At 40.2% G+C, this 14,435-nt stretch overlaps 1 protein-coding gene across 1 annotated transcript in view; it reads left to right on the top strand.

The window, feature by feature from the left end:
* Positions 1–14,435, top strand: part of LOC124277407 (cytoplasmic dynein 2 heavy chain 1-like) — an 88,643-nt gene that overhangs the window by 28,440 nt on the left and 45,768 nt on the right. Inside the window, 15 exon segments of the mRNA XM_046713099.1 lie at positions 199–429; positions 883–996; positions 1,982–2,259; positions 4,396–4,535; positions 5,018–5,136; positions 5,884–6,066; positions 6,369–6,592; positions 8,099–8,205; positions 9,104–9,318; positions 10,044–10,308; positions 10,651–10,858; positions 11,531–11,660; positions 11,800–11,955; positions 13,056–13,154; positions 13,967–14,127. Coding sequence (XP_046569055.1) covers positions 199–429; positions 883–996; positions 1,982–2,259; positions 4,396–4,535; positions 5,018–5,136; positions 5,884–6,066; positions 6,369–6,592; positions 8,099–8,205; positions 9,104–9,318; positions 10,044–10,308; positions 10,651–10,858; positions 11,531–11,660; positions 11,800–11,955; positions 13,056–13,154; positions 13,967–14,127 — 2,630 coding nt within the window.

The following is a 14,435-nucleotide window of genomic DNA, read 5'->3' on the forward strand; positions in this document are numbered from 1 at the left end:
ATGAAATGGAGATAAGATAAGCCTAAATAGAAAATCCATTTTTGTAGAGAAGCATGAATGAGTACAATAGGTGAATTATGTATATAATATTTTTAGATTAAAAATATATGATACATGATTAAATCATGACCACTCTAGCCAAAATCTCCCCAAAAACTGCACTCTCCTTCCACACCTCAATCTTTCTGCTATCACCAGGAGAAGCGTTCGCTGTTCCCAAGATTTTACTTCATCGGTGATGATGACTTGCTGGAGATTCTGGGTCAGTCAACCAACCCCAATGTGATCCAGTCCCACCTGAAGAAGCTGTTTGCTGGAATACACTCTGTACAGTTTGACGACACCTGCGAGCACATCCTCGCCATGAAGTCCCTGGAGGGGGAGGTGGTTCCTCTCAAACGCAAGGTCAAGATCATGCCAGAGGTTGAGGTATGTAGCATTGACACTATTTGTTATCAGTGGGATGTACTTACCAGAGAAAGGACACAACACTGTTCTGGCATTGGGAAAGAAGTGTCACCTGTGATTTCTTTAGTAGGAAAATGTATTGTAATTAAGTTACCTGCTTTAAGTCTTGAAGACTTTGCTGTCAGCTTCACTTTACTTCAGACCTATAGAGAATCTCAAGCTTTTGTCTTTTGATATCAGCAGATATACTCTGAGACTTAACAAGTTGTTTTGGAACTTTGAGTGTGTAGATTCTATCAATCGTCACAAATGATTCTTCAAACTTTGTAAAAACATCTGACAGACAGCTTCATGAGATGAGTGATGTAGCAATGACATCTCTGCAAAGCAATGCAACATCTCTTGCTAGCTTTGTTTATGTGTGGTAATTTAGTGGATTTAAATAATTATTAATATTTGTTCATTCCTGACCAGATCTGGCTCAGCAAACTTGCAGACGAGATGAAGGACACGCTGAAAGAATTGCTTAGGGAGTGCCTCAAGGACAACAAATCTAGCGGCCTTGACCCCAACCGATACCCATCACAGGTAAAACATGTTAAACAACCATAGCACATCACAGATGGTGACAATGTGTTAGGACAGCCTAGTGGTCACTCACTCATCTGAGGCTTGTGTTTAAATGCTGGACATCACTCCCAGTTGAACCTTACATGCCATGATATGGAAGCGCTTTGAGCATATCCCTGTGACATGGAAAGGCGCTATATAAATGGCCTATTATTATTATATAAAATACTGTACAATGGTGCATTTAAGAGGCACTGCACTGAAGCAAATGGCAATCCAAACATTTCTGATTTATCATTCAAACTACATTCTTTTTCTGTACAATCCCAGATTTTGTTATGTACAAAAAATCTAATTAATTCTAACATGATGCACAAAGCCTTATTTACATAAAACCAAAATTACACACAAAGCCTGAAGTACCACAAGACTTATGCTGAAATATTTCAGTTGACCAGCATGCAGTGTCCTTGTATTATGCTCCTGTGTACCTTCATTGTGACTTACCTGTTTAATAGTGGTGGTCCGATTAATTGAAATAATCGAAGATTGGTCACAGTGACTAAACGACCAAGCAATCGAACATGTTTTCTCATAATCAAACACGACCAATCTTGGAACACTTGTTTGCATTAACAATATTTTTCACAAGGCTGGTTTTGTCTGTGTCATTAAATTTACATTTCATAAGCACTACATGTACAAGCTCGTTCCAAGTCATAATTGAATTTATCTTACAGAATCCAGGAAATATGTGTTCCTAACATACTAACCATCATTTAGATATGCAAAATTTGCAAATGGACTTTATGCAATTTGCAAAAAAACAAACAAATTACTACATGTTGTTTCTTTATTTTTTTGTGCATTAACAAAATAACAGGAACATTTGATAAATGACGCTAACCAATTATTTTCGATGATTGATTGGTTGTAATGGACCAATCATCAATTATTCGATTTTAACCAATTCCCAACACTACTGTTTAACCTTCTTGTACAGATCCTGTGTCTAGGGGAACAGATCCGCTTCACTGAGAACTGCGAGGAGGCGTTGAAGCGAGGTGGACTGCGGTCCTTCCTGGCGGAGATAGAGAACCAGCTGGAGTCTTATACCAGCGTGGACCTTGCCGGTGCAGGGAAGGAAGGAGAAGCCCATGTGCTGGAGCTGAAGCTCAAGGCCCTCATTCTAGATACCATCCATGCCATAGATGTGGTCAATTTTCTCATGAACAGTGGCATCAAGAGCACTGAGGACTGGCAGTGGCAGAAGCAGCTCAGGTGAACCTTAGTGGGGAGCTCATTGTGGGGAGTCAGAGTCGATCATATGCTTGTGAAAAGGAGAGGTTGCCTCCAAAGTTGGGGAGGATCAGTGGGTGAGATTCGGAACAGATGAGATGGTGCAGAAAGGGAGAGGATACATCATGTGGTTGCATGTATGGACAGATGGTATTGATGGGTGTAAATCACATGCTTGTGAAAAGGAGAGATTACAGCCTGGTTTGACCTCCAAAGTTTGGGAGAATTGGTGGGTGAGAGATTTGGAGTGGGTAGCAGGCTAGGGGCGGCACTCTTCAATTAAAACCGACGCCTGCTTGAGTGTGAGCTATGACTTGTGCCACAAACGATATATATTTTGCTTTCACTATGTAATTTAATGATGAACAATAATCAATAAAACAGTGATAATAAAAGTCAATAAAATAGCTCAAAAGCATGTGCAAATATTGTGCATGTGAACAGCTGCATTTTGGTGAAAAGTTTTGTTAAGAATTACTGATATGGGTGGAAGTCTTACCATATTCCATACTGTTGGTAAGACTTTCATCTATATCCCCCTAAATTTTAATGAGGAAAAATTTGTGGCATTTTAGGAAATTGGATATGTCCTTCAGTATGTTCAGATACAATTAAAGAAACATGTTGAAACTCATCCGTATCAGAGGAGGTGATATGATTTGACTGGAATGAAATTTAAGGGGGGATACGGACAGAAGTCTTTCCGACATATTTAAACATATACACCTATAAGATAACCTACCTAATATATTTATACCTTACCAGCACAACATTATCTGTGCTGTGATATACAATAAACAGTTACTAAAAATTATATGGGATTTCAAATGGCATAAACATTACATGTACCAACAAGTAGACAGTATGGCCGACAAAGATGGCTTCTGAGCAGGCACAAATGCTTGTGTGTTGCCTGACTTACATGATGCCGTACACATGAACATCATGCCTATAAACATTATTTTACACTAATCCTAAACCACATTCATACCTTCACATCACACAATATTATAACCTAAGCAAGAATAATGTTTATAATATAACTATGCTTAAATATTAGATCCTACATAACATGTTTATAATTTAGTTAACTTACCTTGAACAGAGAGTAGTTGTGGAGCAAAAGGGAGAAATCAGACATCCGTCAAAAAGTCAAGAAATCTGTTGAAGTTGCCTTCCTTGTGTGCTGTATGTGGTGAAGAAGAAAACACACAACATTAAACTGACCAATCAGAGATCAAGGAATAGCTTGCCCTCTGAATGAAGAACAAAAGAACACTCTGCTTTCCCACAATAGAGCCCAGGTCCAGCTTGGGGCAATCAAGCTGGAGACAAATACCATACATAGTCTAATAGAAACCTAATCCAATAAAACTACCACAACCAAACTGTTTAAAGATAATACCATATTTACATAAATAAATAACATGTGAAAATATGACACTGCCACAAGAGGTTTATTTCAATAAAACTACCATAACCAAACTGTTTAAAAACAATACTTTATTTACACAAATAAATAAAATGTAAAAATATGACCCTGCCACAAGTGGATGAGATGCTGGGGTACAGCCTGAGGTTACCTCCAAAGTTAGGGAAGATCTAAGGGTGAGAGATTCGGAGTGGATGAGATGCTGGGTAAAGGGAGAGGTTACAGCCTGATGTTACCCCCAAAGCTGTCAAGAAAGTCGGTGGGTGAGAGATTCAGAGTGGATGAGATGCTGGAGAAAGGGAGAGGAGTATGGAGTATTAATCATGTGGGGAATATAGATGGAATTTTTATGGTATTTCTTGAACAAGGTGCACATTGTCCTGTAAAGTATTACATACATTTAAAGCACTTAAACGTTTAGTGCCCAATGTTTACAGTTGCTTCCCTTAGGTGTACCATATTCCTATGATTTGGGGTTCAAATCCTTGACTGTCCAGATAATATTTTTTGGGTTGTCTTCACCATACCTATGCACAAGGTTTTTTAAAGTTGTAAACTGCACCACTTTGTTGATACACTAATGTGTACTGCAGTTGTATTCTTGACAGGTCTTGGTGATGAATCCTACTAATGAGTCAGTCATTATGAGACATGGTTCCTGACGGTAAGATCTGTGTGTGTTACAGGTACTATCTGAGACGTGATGGACTGTGTTGCATGAAGATGGTGGACTCTGAGTTTGAGTACACCTATGAGTACCAGGGCAACGCTCAAAAGTTGGTCCACACACCACTTACAGACAAGTGCTACCTCACTCTCACACAAGGTAGGAGGAATCCCACATAGATTCTTGGATAGAATACGTAACAGGAAGCCAATGTTTGTTTTAAGAGGAAGTTTCATGGACAAGGCGGTTAGGTCCAGTGACTCTGATGATTGATTTTCATCACATCCCAGTGTCATGGAACAATGCTTGTAATAATAATCACTGGATTGTCTGGGCCAGGGTCAGTCATTTACATCTTGAAATTGCTGGAATTGTACCTGGTGCTACAATAAACAGCAGACAAGCCAGGTAGAGGGCATGAATGTCCCTGGATGTTAGTTAAAACAAAATAATTCTCTAATTATTTTGTTCAGCTGAGAAACCCAAAAATGTTTATGATAAAGATATGAAAACATGTGTTATCTGCCATTTATGTGGATTTGTTTGCTTTCCAAATATGTGTGAAATTAAGTTCAAATCATTTTCACCACAAACAATACCACATGTATGTGTGTACTACTGGAGAGATGTCTGTTGTGTAGGTATGCACATGGGTCTAGGAGGTAACCCGTACGGCCCTGCCGGAACAGGGAAGACAGAGTCTGTGAAGGCCCTAGGTGGGCTGTTTGGTCGACAGGTCCTCGTCTTCAACTGTGATGAGGTAGGTCTTGCCCATTTTCAGTGTTTAGGCTAATCACTATTGTGAGGCACAAGTGGTCTTGGAGCAGGGGTTGCTAGTCAATGTGAAGCCAATATTTGGTCCAGTTCAGATCCTTGTTATGTTGGCTATCCACTTGACCTATGGTGGTAGGTTTTAAAGAGTGGTGACTTCTATGACCTGTTTGTTGTGTCTGATATAATGTGATGAAATTACAATATTATTATTAGTTATTATAGGATATGCATATAGTGCACATATGCACGCAACTAGTACATGCTCAAGGCGCTGGTACTTTTTTCCCTCAATCATTGGATATCAATCTCAACTCCCTGGGGAGTATACAACTCTTGCAGCCACTAGGCACACCAAGTTATTGGGGCTTTCTCATCCTAACACTACCCTCCACTAAACTCAAACTCTCTCACACCCATCTGTACAGTTATTTTAAAGTGATATGATAGTGAACCATATTTCGGTTTGATTTTGTGTTCTGTATACAGTCATAGTCATACAGTTTACTCGCTTACCAATTACATATAAAAGTCTGTCTAAGACCACAAAAGTCTGTTAGCCCCAACTTGTCACTTAATATCATTGTCAGTACACAATGTTAATATGTTAGCAAAGTTTACTAGACCAAAATGTTTTTGCTGCACTCAGGGTTTTGTCTTGTGGATTTTCAGTTACAGATAGGTAGAAGTTTTGTAACAAGAAGTATCACTTACCATTTAACTGTCTGTGTTCGAGGGTATTGATGTGAAGTCCATGGGCCGGATCTTCATTGGTTTGGTCAAGTGTGGAGCATGGGGATGCTTTGATGAGTTCAACCGACTCGAGGAGGCGGTGTTGTCTGCAGTGTCCATGCAGATTCAAGTCATCCAGGACGCCATCAAGAACAAGTCTGCTGGCATTGAACTGCTGAACAGAAACGTGAGTTGTTACTTCACTAAAGTCATCTCTCACGATAATGACATCACTCCTTCTTATTAGATGTCCACAAGATTCTACATATGGAATGTAGGTCGGGGATACCATATATGCCTTTGTATTATGCTCACTTGAGAATAGTTGTTATTTTGTGCATTGCATTACAAATTCCATCCCATGGCTTGAGGTGAAAGAAGAGATGGCCAAGGACTTGGTCAGTGATAAATAACTATAAACTGTATGATTAATCCTATAAGATATTTCTGAAATTGTTCTTTTATGCTCTCTTCTTCCTTCTTGAACAGATCAACATTGATCACAACTCTGGCATCTTCATCACAATGAACCCAGCTGGGAAGGGCTACGGAGGCCGGCAGAAACTCCCTGACAATCTCAAACAGTTGTTCCGTCCGGTAGCCATGTCCAAACCTGACAACGAACAAATCGCTGAAGTCATCCTCTTTTCTGAGGGTTTCAAACAGGGCAAGAGTCTCGGCAGGAAACTGGTGGCCATCTTTAATCTCTCCAAGTGAGTAGAGACGTGATAAGGACAGTGTTGTAGCCCCATGGTTAAAGCATTTCTGTCTCACACTAAGGACCAGGGTTTGTTTTCTTTATAGAGTCCCCTTGTGGGAATTACGGGTTAGAATAGGTCCACAGTAACATAGGGCCAAATAAATGAATTTTGATCTCATGAGGTGTCGTATGGATGATGGTGTGTTATCATACCTTTATGGTGTGGGATGTTCTTCATGATATCAACCACTGGTTTAACTGATCTTATTATTTTATTTTGGTGACCTTGACCTTATTTTCAAGGTCACCACAACACTTTTAACTCTTGTTAACGCGATTTCTCATGAACTGTTGCACCCAATGTCTTGAAATTTGGTGACAGCCTACATTGGGGGATTACAAAGACACCAGACGATTTGGGTGACCTTGACCTTATTTTCAAGGTCACCACGACACTGACCACTTTTCAAACTGTTGTTAACGTGATATCTCATGCACTGTTGTACCCAGTGTCTTCAAATTTGGTGACAGCCTACATTGGGGGATTACGCAGACACCACTGTATTTAGGTGACCTTGACCTTATTTTCAAGGTCACCACAACACTTTGAACACTTTATAAACTCTTCTTAATACAGCATCTCATCGACTGTTGTACCCAATGTCTTCAAATTTGGTGACAGCCTACATTGGGGGATTATGCAGACACCAGTTGATTTTGGGTGACCTTGACCTTATTTTCAAGGTCACCACGACACTGACCACTTTTCAAACTCTTGTTAACGCGATATCTCATGGACTGTTGTACCCAATGTCATCAAATTTGGTCCGCCCATTGATGTTGCTGGAATATTGCTAAAACGGCGTGAAAACCCAAACTCAGTCAGTCAGTCATCAAATTTTTTGTTGACAGTTTACATTGGGGTATTACACAAACACCAGTTTATTTGGGTGACCTTGACCTTATCTTCAAGGTCACCACGATACTTTGACCGCTTTTAAAGGCTTATATCTCATAAAACATTGCACCCAATGTTTTCAAGTATGTTGACAGCCTACATTGGGTTATTATGCAGACACCAGTCATTTCAGGCATCTTGTATGTGACCCAAAAATAAAAGTAGTAAATATAGATATTCCATTCTTTAAGCGGCGGGGGACATTGCCACATCAGTGGCAAACACTTGTTATTATATAACTTGGAGAGTGTGGTGTTAAATAACAAACAAAACAAACCATTAAAATGTTCTAAATATGATGGGGTTGCAGTGCTGATGAAAGTGAGTGAAAACAAATCGTTAACTCGTCGTGTTATAAGGAAATTGAAATGAACAAAAGGTTGTATATTTTGTGTATCTAGATATGTAAGGCTTCAGTGCTGGAGAGATTTGACAGATGCATCTACATCTTCATCTTCTTAAATCTCCACTAACAATTCTGCAGTATAGAAGGAGATAAATACACCAGTTTATACCTAGAAGTATGCTTGAGTGTACACTGGTACCTGTTTGTGTGTCCAGGGAGTTGTTGACCCCCCAGCAGCACTATGACTGGGGACTGAGAGCCTTGAAGACAGTACTGAGGGGGTGTGGCAACCTGCTGCAACAAGCCAAGAAGGCTCAGGGAGGTAAGTGGCAACAACTGGTAGGCATCAGACACGACGTCAGATCGTTGTTTTGATGATTTGATGCTCAATTTGTTTTATTAATTAGTCTTGTTGTGATGACATGTCCATCTTATGTGTTTATCAACTCAGTTATACCTGGGAACGATCTGTGCTACATTTTATGTCAAGGGATGGTTAAGAAGCAGGCACCAATGAATCCTCCTCCTCGATGTTCTCCAGGTCTCACAGTTCTGTAAGCCTACTCTTCCCCCTGATCCACTCCCATGGTTCTTGTAATGTGAAATTACTGGTCCTTGATTTTCTTTGGCCAATTTGATATTGCTCCGCTACACACTCAAATGCATTAATCAGCATGTGAGACAAACCAGCCTCAGTGTTGGGTTGGTGATTTCAGTCCCACTGATTTTGATAGAGATAGAGAGAAATTCAACATTGATATACTGACACACCTTGAAATACCTTTTTGATGGAAAGGATGTCTTCATGTCCACTTCCGGAACCTATTTTGTTTTTGACAATTGATTGGTCGGTAGAATGTTAATGAAAATCAAGAGCGGTAATTTGAGATCACAAGAACCATTGATATATAGAGGGACAAGAGTAGGTTTACTGAACTGTGAGCCCATGAGGAATATAGGAAGCAGAATAATGTGCATGATGAACTTGTTGAAACCATAGTGGGATGGCTTGGAAGTTGAAACAATGTTGACATTAGTTAATGGCTGTCTACCACTGCTATATCTGATCAAAGAATAATTACATATAGCTTCAAAGATACATAATTAACCCTCGTTCACTAACCTCCTTAATGTTGAAATAAAGTTGTGTTTGAAGCCAATAATCTAATGCATGTCAATAAAAAGTGACATTGTTGATTGATGATAAATTTGTTATTCAGGTAAGGTTGATTCTACTCTGGAAACCAAGCTGGTTGTACAAGCCTTGAGGATCAACACTTTGTCCAAACTGACCTTCTCTGACAGCTCGCGCTTTGACTCCCTCGTCAGGGACGTCTTCCCCAATGTGGAGTTCAAGGACATCGAGTATGAGCAGCTGGCTGAAGCCATACGAGAAATCTGCAAAGAGCTGAACCTAGTCATCAATGAGAATCAGGTAACATTGGAGTCAAGATGACTAAATCACCAGTAGAAGACTTGGGACTATAACCGTTTCCAGAAGTTCAGCTGTCCCATGTGGCATGATGTATGTGTATGGTAGTGGGAGTTGTGTATTCATGTAAATGATTCATGTTACCTACAGTAACAAATAACATAAAATGATTCATTTTACATGGTTAAAGGACAAATGGCAATCCCCAAACAATTATTCTTGAGGTAAAGATATGTCAGTCAGAAAGATATGTGGACTCATTACTGATTCATTTTCCTTCAAAATATTTGTGTATTTTCATTTTGATTTGTCCAAGCCCTGTGACAGTGTGTATACATTCTCGGATAACTGTAGTAGCTCTCCCAGCAGTAATTGATGAGTAGTAATTATTGTGAATTCCAGATTAAGGGATAACTTGTACACAATTTTGTGTTGTTCTTACAAATGACAGTAGTACAAAAATAACAGTGCCAAAACGCCTGCACAACCAACAACCATATGTCATATGGAAGTGGCATAACTCTCAATTAGCTTCATCACTTCAAATTGCAACACTTTGCCATTAATTCCGTATTCATTACAAACCTATTGGATCCTGGAGAAATGATGTTCAGCTGTCTATGATTGTGACATTCTTTGACTGTGAGCTTCATGTTTAGTAAAGGATTATGATTCTGACATATCCATCATATGTGAAATGAAGTATCACTGTTACATATGGCTTACAGATCAAGAAGGCCCTCGAGCTGTATGAGCAGCTTCGTCAGCGTATGGGCGTGGTTGTGGTGGGTCCTAGTGGGTCGGGCAAGACCATCCTGCTGAAGCTGCTTCGCCTTGCCCTCATCAAGCTGAACAAGGAGGTGAAGCAGTACGTCATGAACCCCAAGGCCATGCCTCGGACACAGCTTCTGGGTCAGATAGACATGGACACTCGAGAGTGGACAGATGGTGTCCTTACATATAGTGCAAGACAGGTGGTCCGAGAGCCGCAAGGTGAGTCAGATTGACATGGATAGATGGTGTCCTTACATATAGTGCAAGACTGGTGGTCCGACAGCCACAAGGTGAGTCTGCTTTATACAGATAGATGGTGTTGTCACATAGAATTCTAGAGTAGAGCACAACTTTACATTGTTACCTGCATCAAACTTCCTCATGATACTTTGGTTTGCATATTTGCACATACAAATCAGAGTAGATCTCAGTAGAAAATCGTTGTCATATTTCAGATTTGTTGTAAGTTTGAAATAAGTTTTGTTATCTTTGTTGAGGGATTTGTCCTTGTAATATCAGTCTTTTTGCTTTGTCTGAAAAATGTCAGGTATTTTGTTTCAGAAATCCAGTCATGGATTGTCTGTGATGGTGACATCGACCCTGAGTGGATTGAGTCGCTCAACTCTGTCCTTGACGACAACAGACTCCTGACAATGCCATCAGGGGAGAGAATCCAGTTTGGTCCAAACGTCAACTTCCTGTTTGAGACCCATGACCTGAGCTGTGCTTCCCCAGCCACCATTTCTAGAATGGGAATGATCTTCCTCAGGTAAGTCACCTAAGTATAGATGTCAAAGTCAACTAACTAGTTAGATGTGCCTTCAGGCCCGTGCAGACTGTATGTATACTTTGCTTAATAAGTCACCCAAAAATCATGCAGGTATCATGTTCCAAAACCAGAGGCTAGAATTCTGCAGCTGATATATTTGTGTTTGATTCATACTGATTTGATTGTTTTTTCCTTCCATTGAATTTCTGCAGAATTATGTCATAAACAATCCCCTCTGGATTATGGTTGCCTTATTCCTGAGGGTTCCACATACACATACAGAAATGGAATGAAAATTTGAACACTAAGTCATAGCTATCCCTAGTGGTATGCTTAAAGAGTTACAGAGTTATCTCACAGTAGTTCAATAGCAAATGATGTCAACCAAATAATGATAGTCTAACCTGACATCAAGGTCCACTTGCACAGAGCAATCTTAGTGCTAAGACTGTCTTTAGTCTATGTTAGTTACAATCATCGTAACGCTGAGGTTGTTTTGTGAAAGTAGGCCCTTGTATGCCTCACAGCTGTTTGAGTACACACAGAAGAAGAATGCTTTTGCATTTACACCATCAATTCCAAATAAAATTGGGGTGTCAAATGCTCAGTAACACCCTCAAATTGCAAATCTCCAAAATGTTATTTCCAAGGTGTGGTTGTTAACTTTTTCAGTGACGAGGATGTTGATGTGAAAGCTATTGTCAAGTCCTGGCTAGGCTCCCAGCCTGAAGCTGACCAGAGTCTAGTGGGTGGCTGGATTGAGGACTACTTCTACAAGGCATTGGACTGGGTGCTGAAGAAGGTGAGTGGGCACTGTGATGTCAGTTAAGATGGCATAAGATGCAAAAATGGCAAAATATGGATGCTTCTTGTCTTTACATCATATGGTTAATCATCTTTTTTGGGTCTTCTAACTGTCATTTTCTTTTCACCACACACAGAATGACTTCATTGTGGACACAAGTCTTGTGGGTAACGTCCTCAATGGCCTGTCACATCTGCATGACATCAAGAACAAGGCTCACTTCTCCATCTCTCTCATCCATGGCCTTGGAGGCAACCTTGGCGAGGGGACAAGAGAGGACTTTGCAAAAGAGGTAGGCACATGGTGTTATATTTACCTTGCTGCAACAGTGGTCAGGTTTCCAAAATAGGCCTTGGCAGGGAATCTTAGGTGAAAGAGATCTTCACACAACTGCTGGACTTCATTGTTCCAGGACTTTCTCTAGGTGACTGGGTCAGACTACCATGGAATAAACTGGATGCTCCAGGGCCCTGTTTCACAAAGCAATCGTAGTGACAATCATAACTCTAAATTAAAGTACGGGAATTACGATGGTTTTAGCTCTTCGATCGTATTGTGGAATGGGCCACAGATCTTTCCACACCAGTCTAAATATAGTAACTAGCATACCACTGTCTCTACTGAAGACCCGCGAAGGTCCGGGTTAGAATGAACCTTCAGTAACCCATGCTTGTCGTAAGAGGCGACTATTGGGATCAGGTGGTCAGGCTCGCTGACTTGGTTGACTCATGTCATCGGTTCTCAATTGCGCAGGCCGATGCTCATGCTGTTGATCACTGGATTGTCTGGTCCAGACTCGATTATTTACAGATCGCCGCCACATAGCTAGAATATTGCTGAGTGCGGCGTAAAATTAAACTCACTCACTCACTCTCTACTGAAAGCCAACAGAAACAAATTAATATGGATACAACACTGTTCCACATACATAATGGGGAGTGATGGGGAAGCCTAGTGGTTAAAGTGATCGCTCATCACGCTGAAGACCTGGGTTTGATTCCCCACAAGGTTACAATGTGTGACGCCCATTTCTGGTGTCCCCCGCTGTGATATTACCGGTACTGGAATATTGCTAAAAGCAGCATAAAACCATACTCACTCGTTCCACATACACACATTCACACACACACATATACATGTACTCCAATTCTATAGCTGTCCCCAAATGTCTAGAAAGATTTCGAGGGTTATTCAGTGATTAAACTTCAATCAAATCTATCCCAGTCATTATATACATTTTAAGACTTAATTTCAGTGTGTTCATATATATCCATTCAAATTTGTTTCCTACAAAACCAAAAATTCATTGAAGAATTACATACGAACATGTTTCATTGAGTACTTGAATTGTTTAAGTGGACATATTACCTGTGTAACCAATGCTGTGTTCAGGTGTTCTCATGGTGTGGTGAGATGCCCCCTGACAGTCGACGCCCCCTTGACACGTACTATGATGAGAGCCTTGGCCGCTTGCAGACCTACAGCCTTGAGGTGAGTACCACATCCTAATACTGTCATGAACCGTAATGCAAACTCACTATACTGAGTATCCCATAGTTGAAGAGGAACACTTTTAATGGATAGACAACTTCTTTATTGCAGTGGATGCAACGTTTCAGTGTAGATCCTAACACCGTTATCAAGCAAATGATATTGTCATCACTTTTTCTTAAGGATATGTCAAGGTTCCTCTTTTGTTCCTCTTCTGGTCATCTTGTAATCCTCCTCCTCATCTGTTGTCTCGGTTCTATGCATTCCTGTTTGTTCCAATTCACAAGTACCCTATCCACACATCCATACACAGTGGAGTCAACACAGTTGATATTTTCAGGTGCTGGCCTACATCCAAGGGGTGGGTAGCGTGCAGGAGTTGAGCTTCAGTTTGTTACCTGCTAGATTAGTTGCTAGCTCTTTGTTATGTGTTGCCGTATTAGTTTCAGCTTAGATAGCTGCGGGATTGATCTTACGTTTATCAACCAGTCTTACATGGTGTTTGCAGTTTTCTCCTGGACCAGATGTTTGTTCCGATGTTTGTTGTGTTTGTTCAAACATGTTTCTGAACTAATTTGGACTATTTATTATTAAATTCTTGAACAAACCTTTTAACAAGATAACTGTGATATGTATAATGCTGATTATGATTAATGATTCCTTGAATTTCAAGAAATTGTAAATACATTTACATGAAGCCACTGTCCAAAAGTTTTCGCATCAATATTGCAGTTAATATATGGACTATTCTAATTACAAACTCTGATTACTACATTGTACTTGTTTGAAATGGTGTGAAATGTTTGCTGCAGGTGCCAGACATCCCATCAGCTGATCACTTCATGTCCGGCTCCTCACTTCCTGTGATCCGAACAGGGGACGTGCAACGCAGTCTTGACTACTTCACCCCATGGCTCAACCTTGACAGCAAGCAGCCCTTCATCCTTGTCGGCCCGGAGGGATGTGGCAAAGGGTAGATAACTCTCCATGTCAACTTTAGGGGTACACAACAGGATCTAAGTCCAACTGGTCCACAATTTATTTCCGACTGGATTTTTAGAGTAACATTGCAACATTTTGTGAGATTGCTGGTTCTAATAATGTCAGCTTCTCATGAGCCTTGGACTTGTCATCTCCAACATCTTACTTGAGATCACCAAGAAGTGTAATGCTTCCTGTATAGTTTTTAATCTTGAATTTCAAATGTTGACTCTTTTGGTTGTTTTTCTTTCACTGCATTTTTTTATTTGAATGCCATATTTTGTCCTGATAGTAATTATT

Source organism: Haliotis rubra, unplaced genomic scaffold (genome assembly GCF_003918875.1).
Source record: "Haliotis rubra isolate DU_JTF1 unplaced genomic scaffold, ASM391887v1 Scf221, whole genome shotgun sequence".
Lineage (NCBI taxonomy): Eukaryota > Metazoa > Mollusca > Gastropoda > Lepetellida > Haliotidae > Haliotis > Haliotis rubra.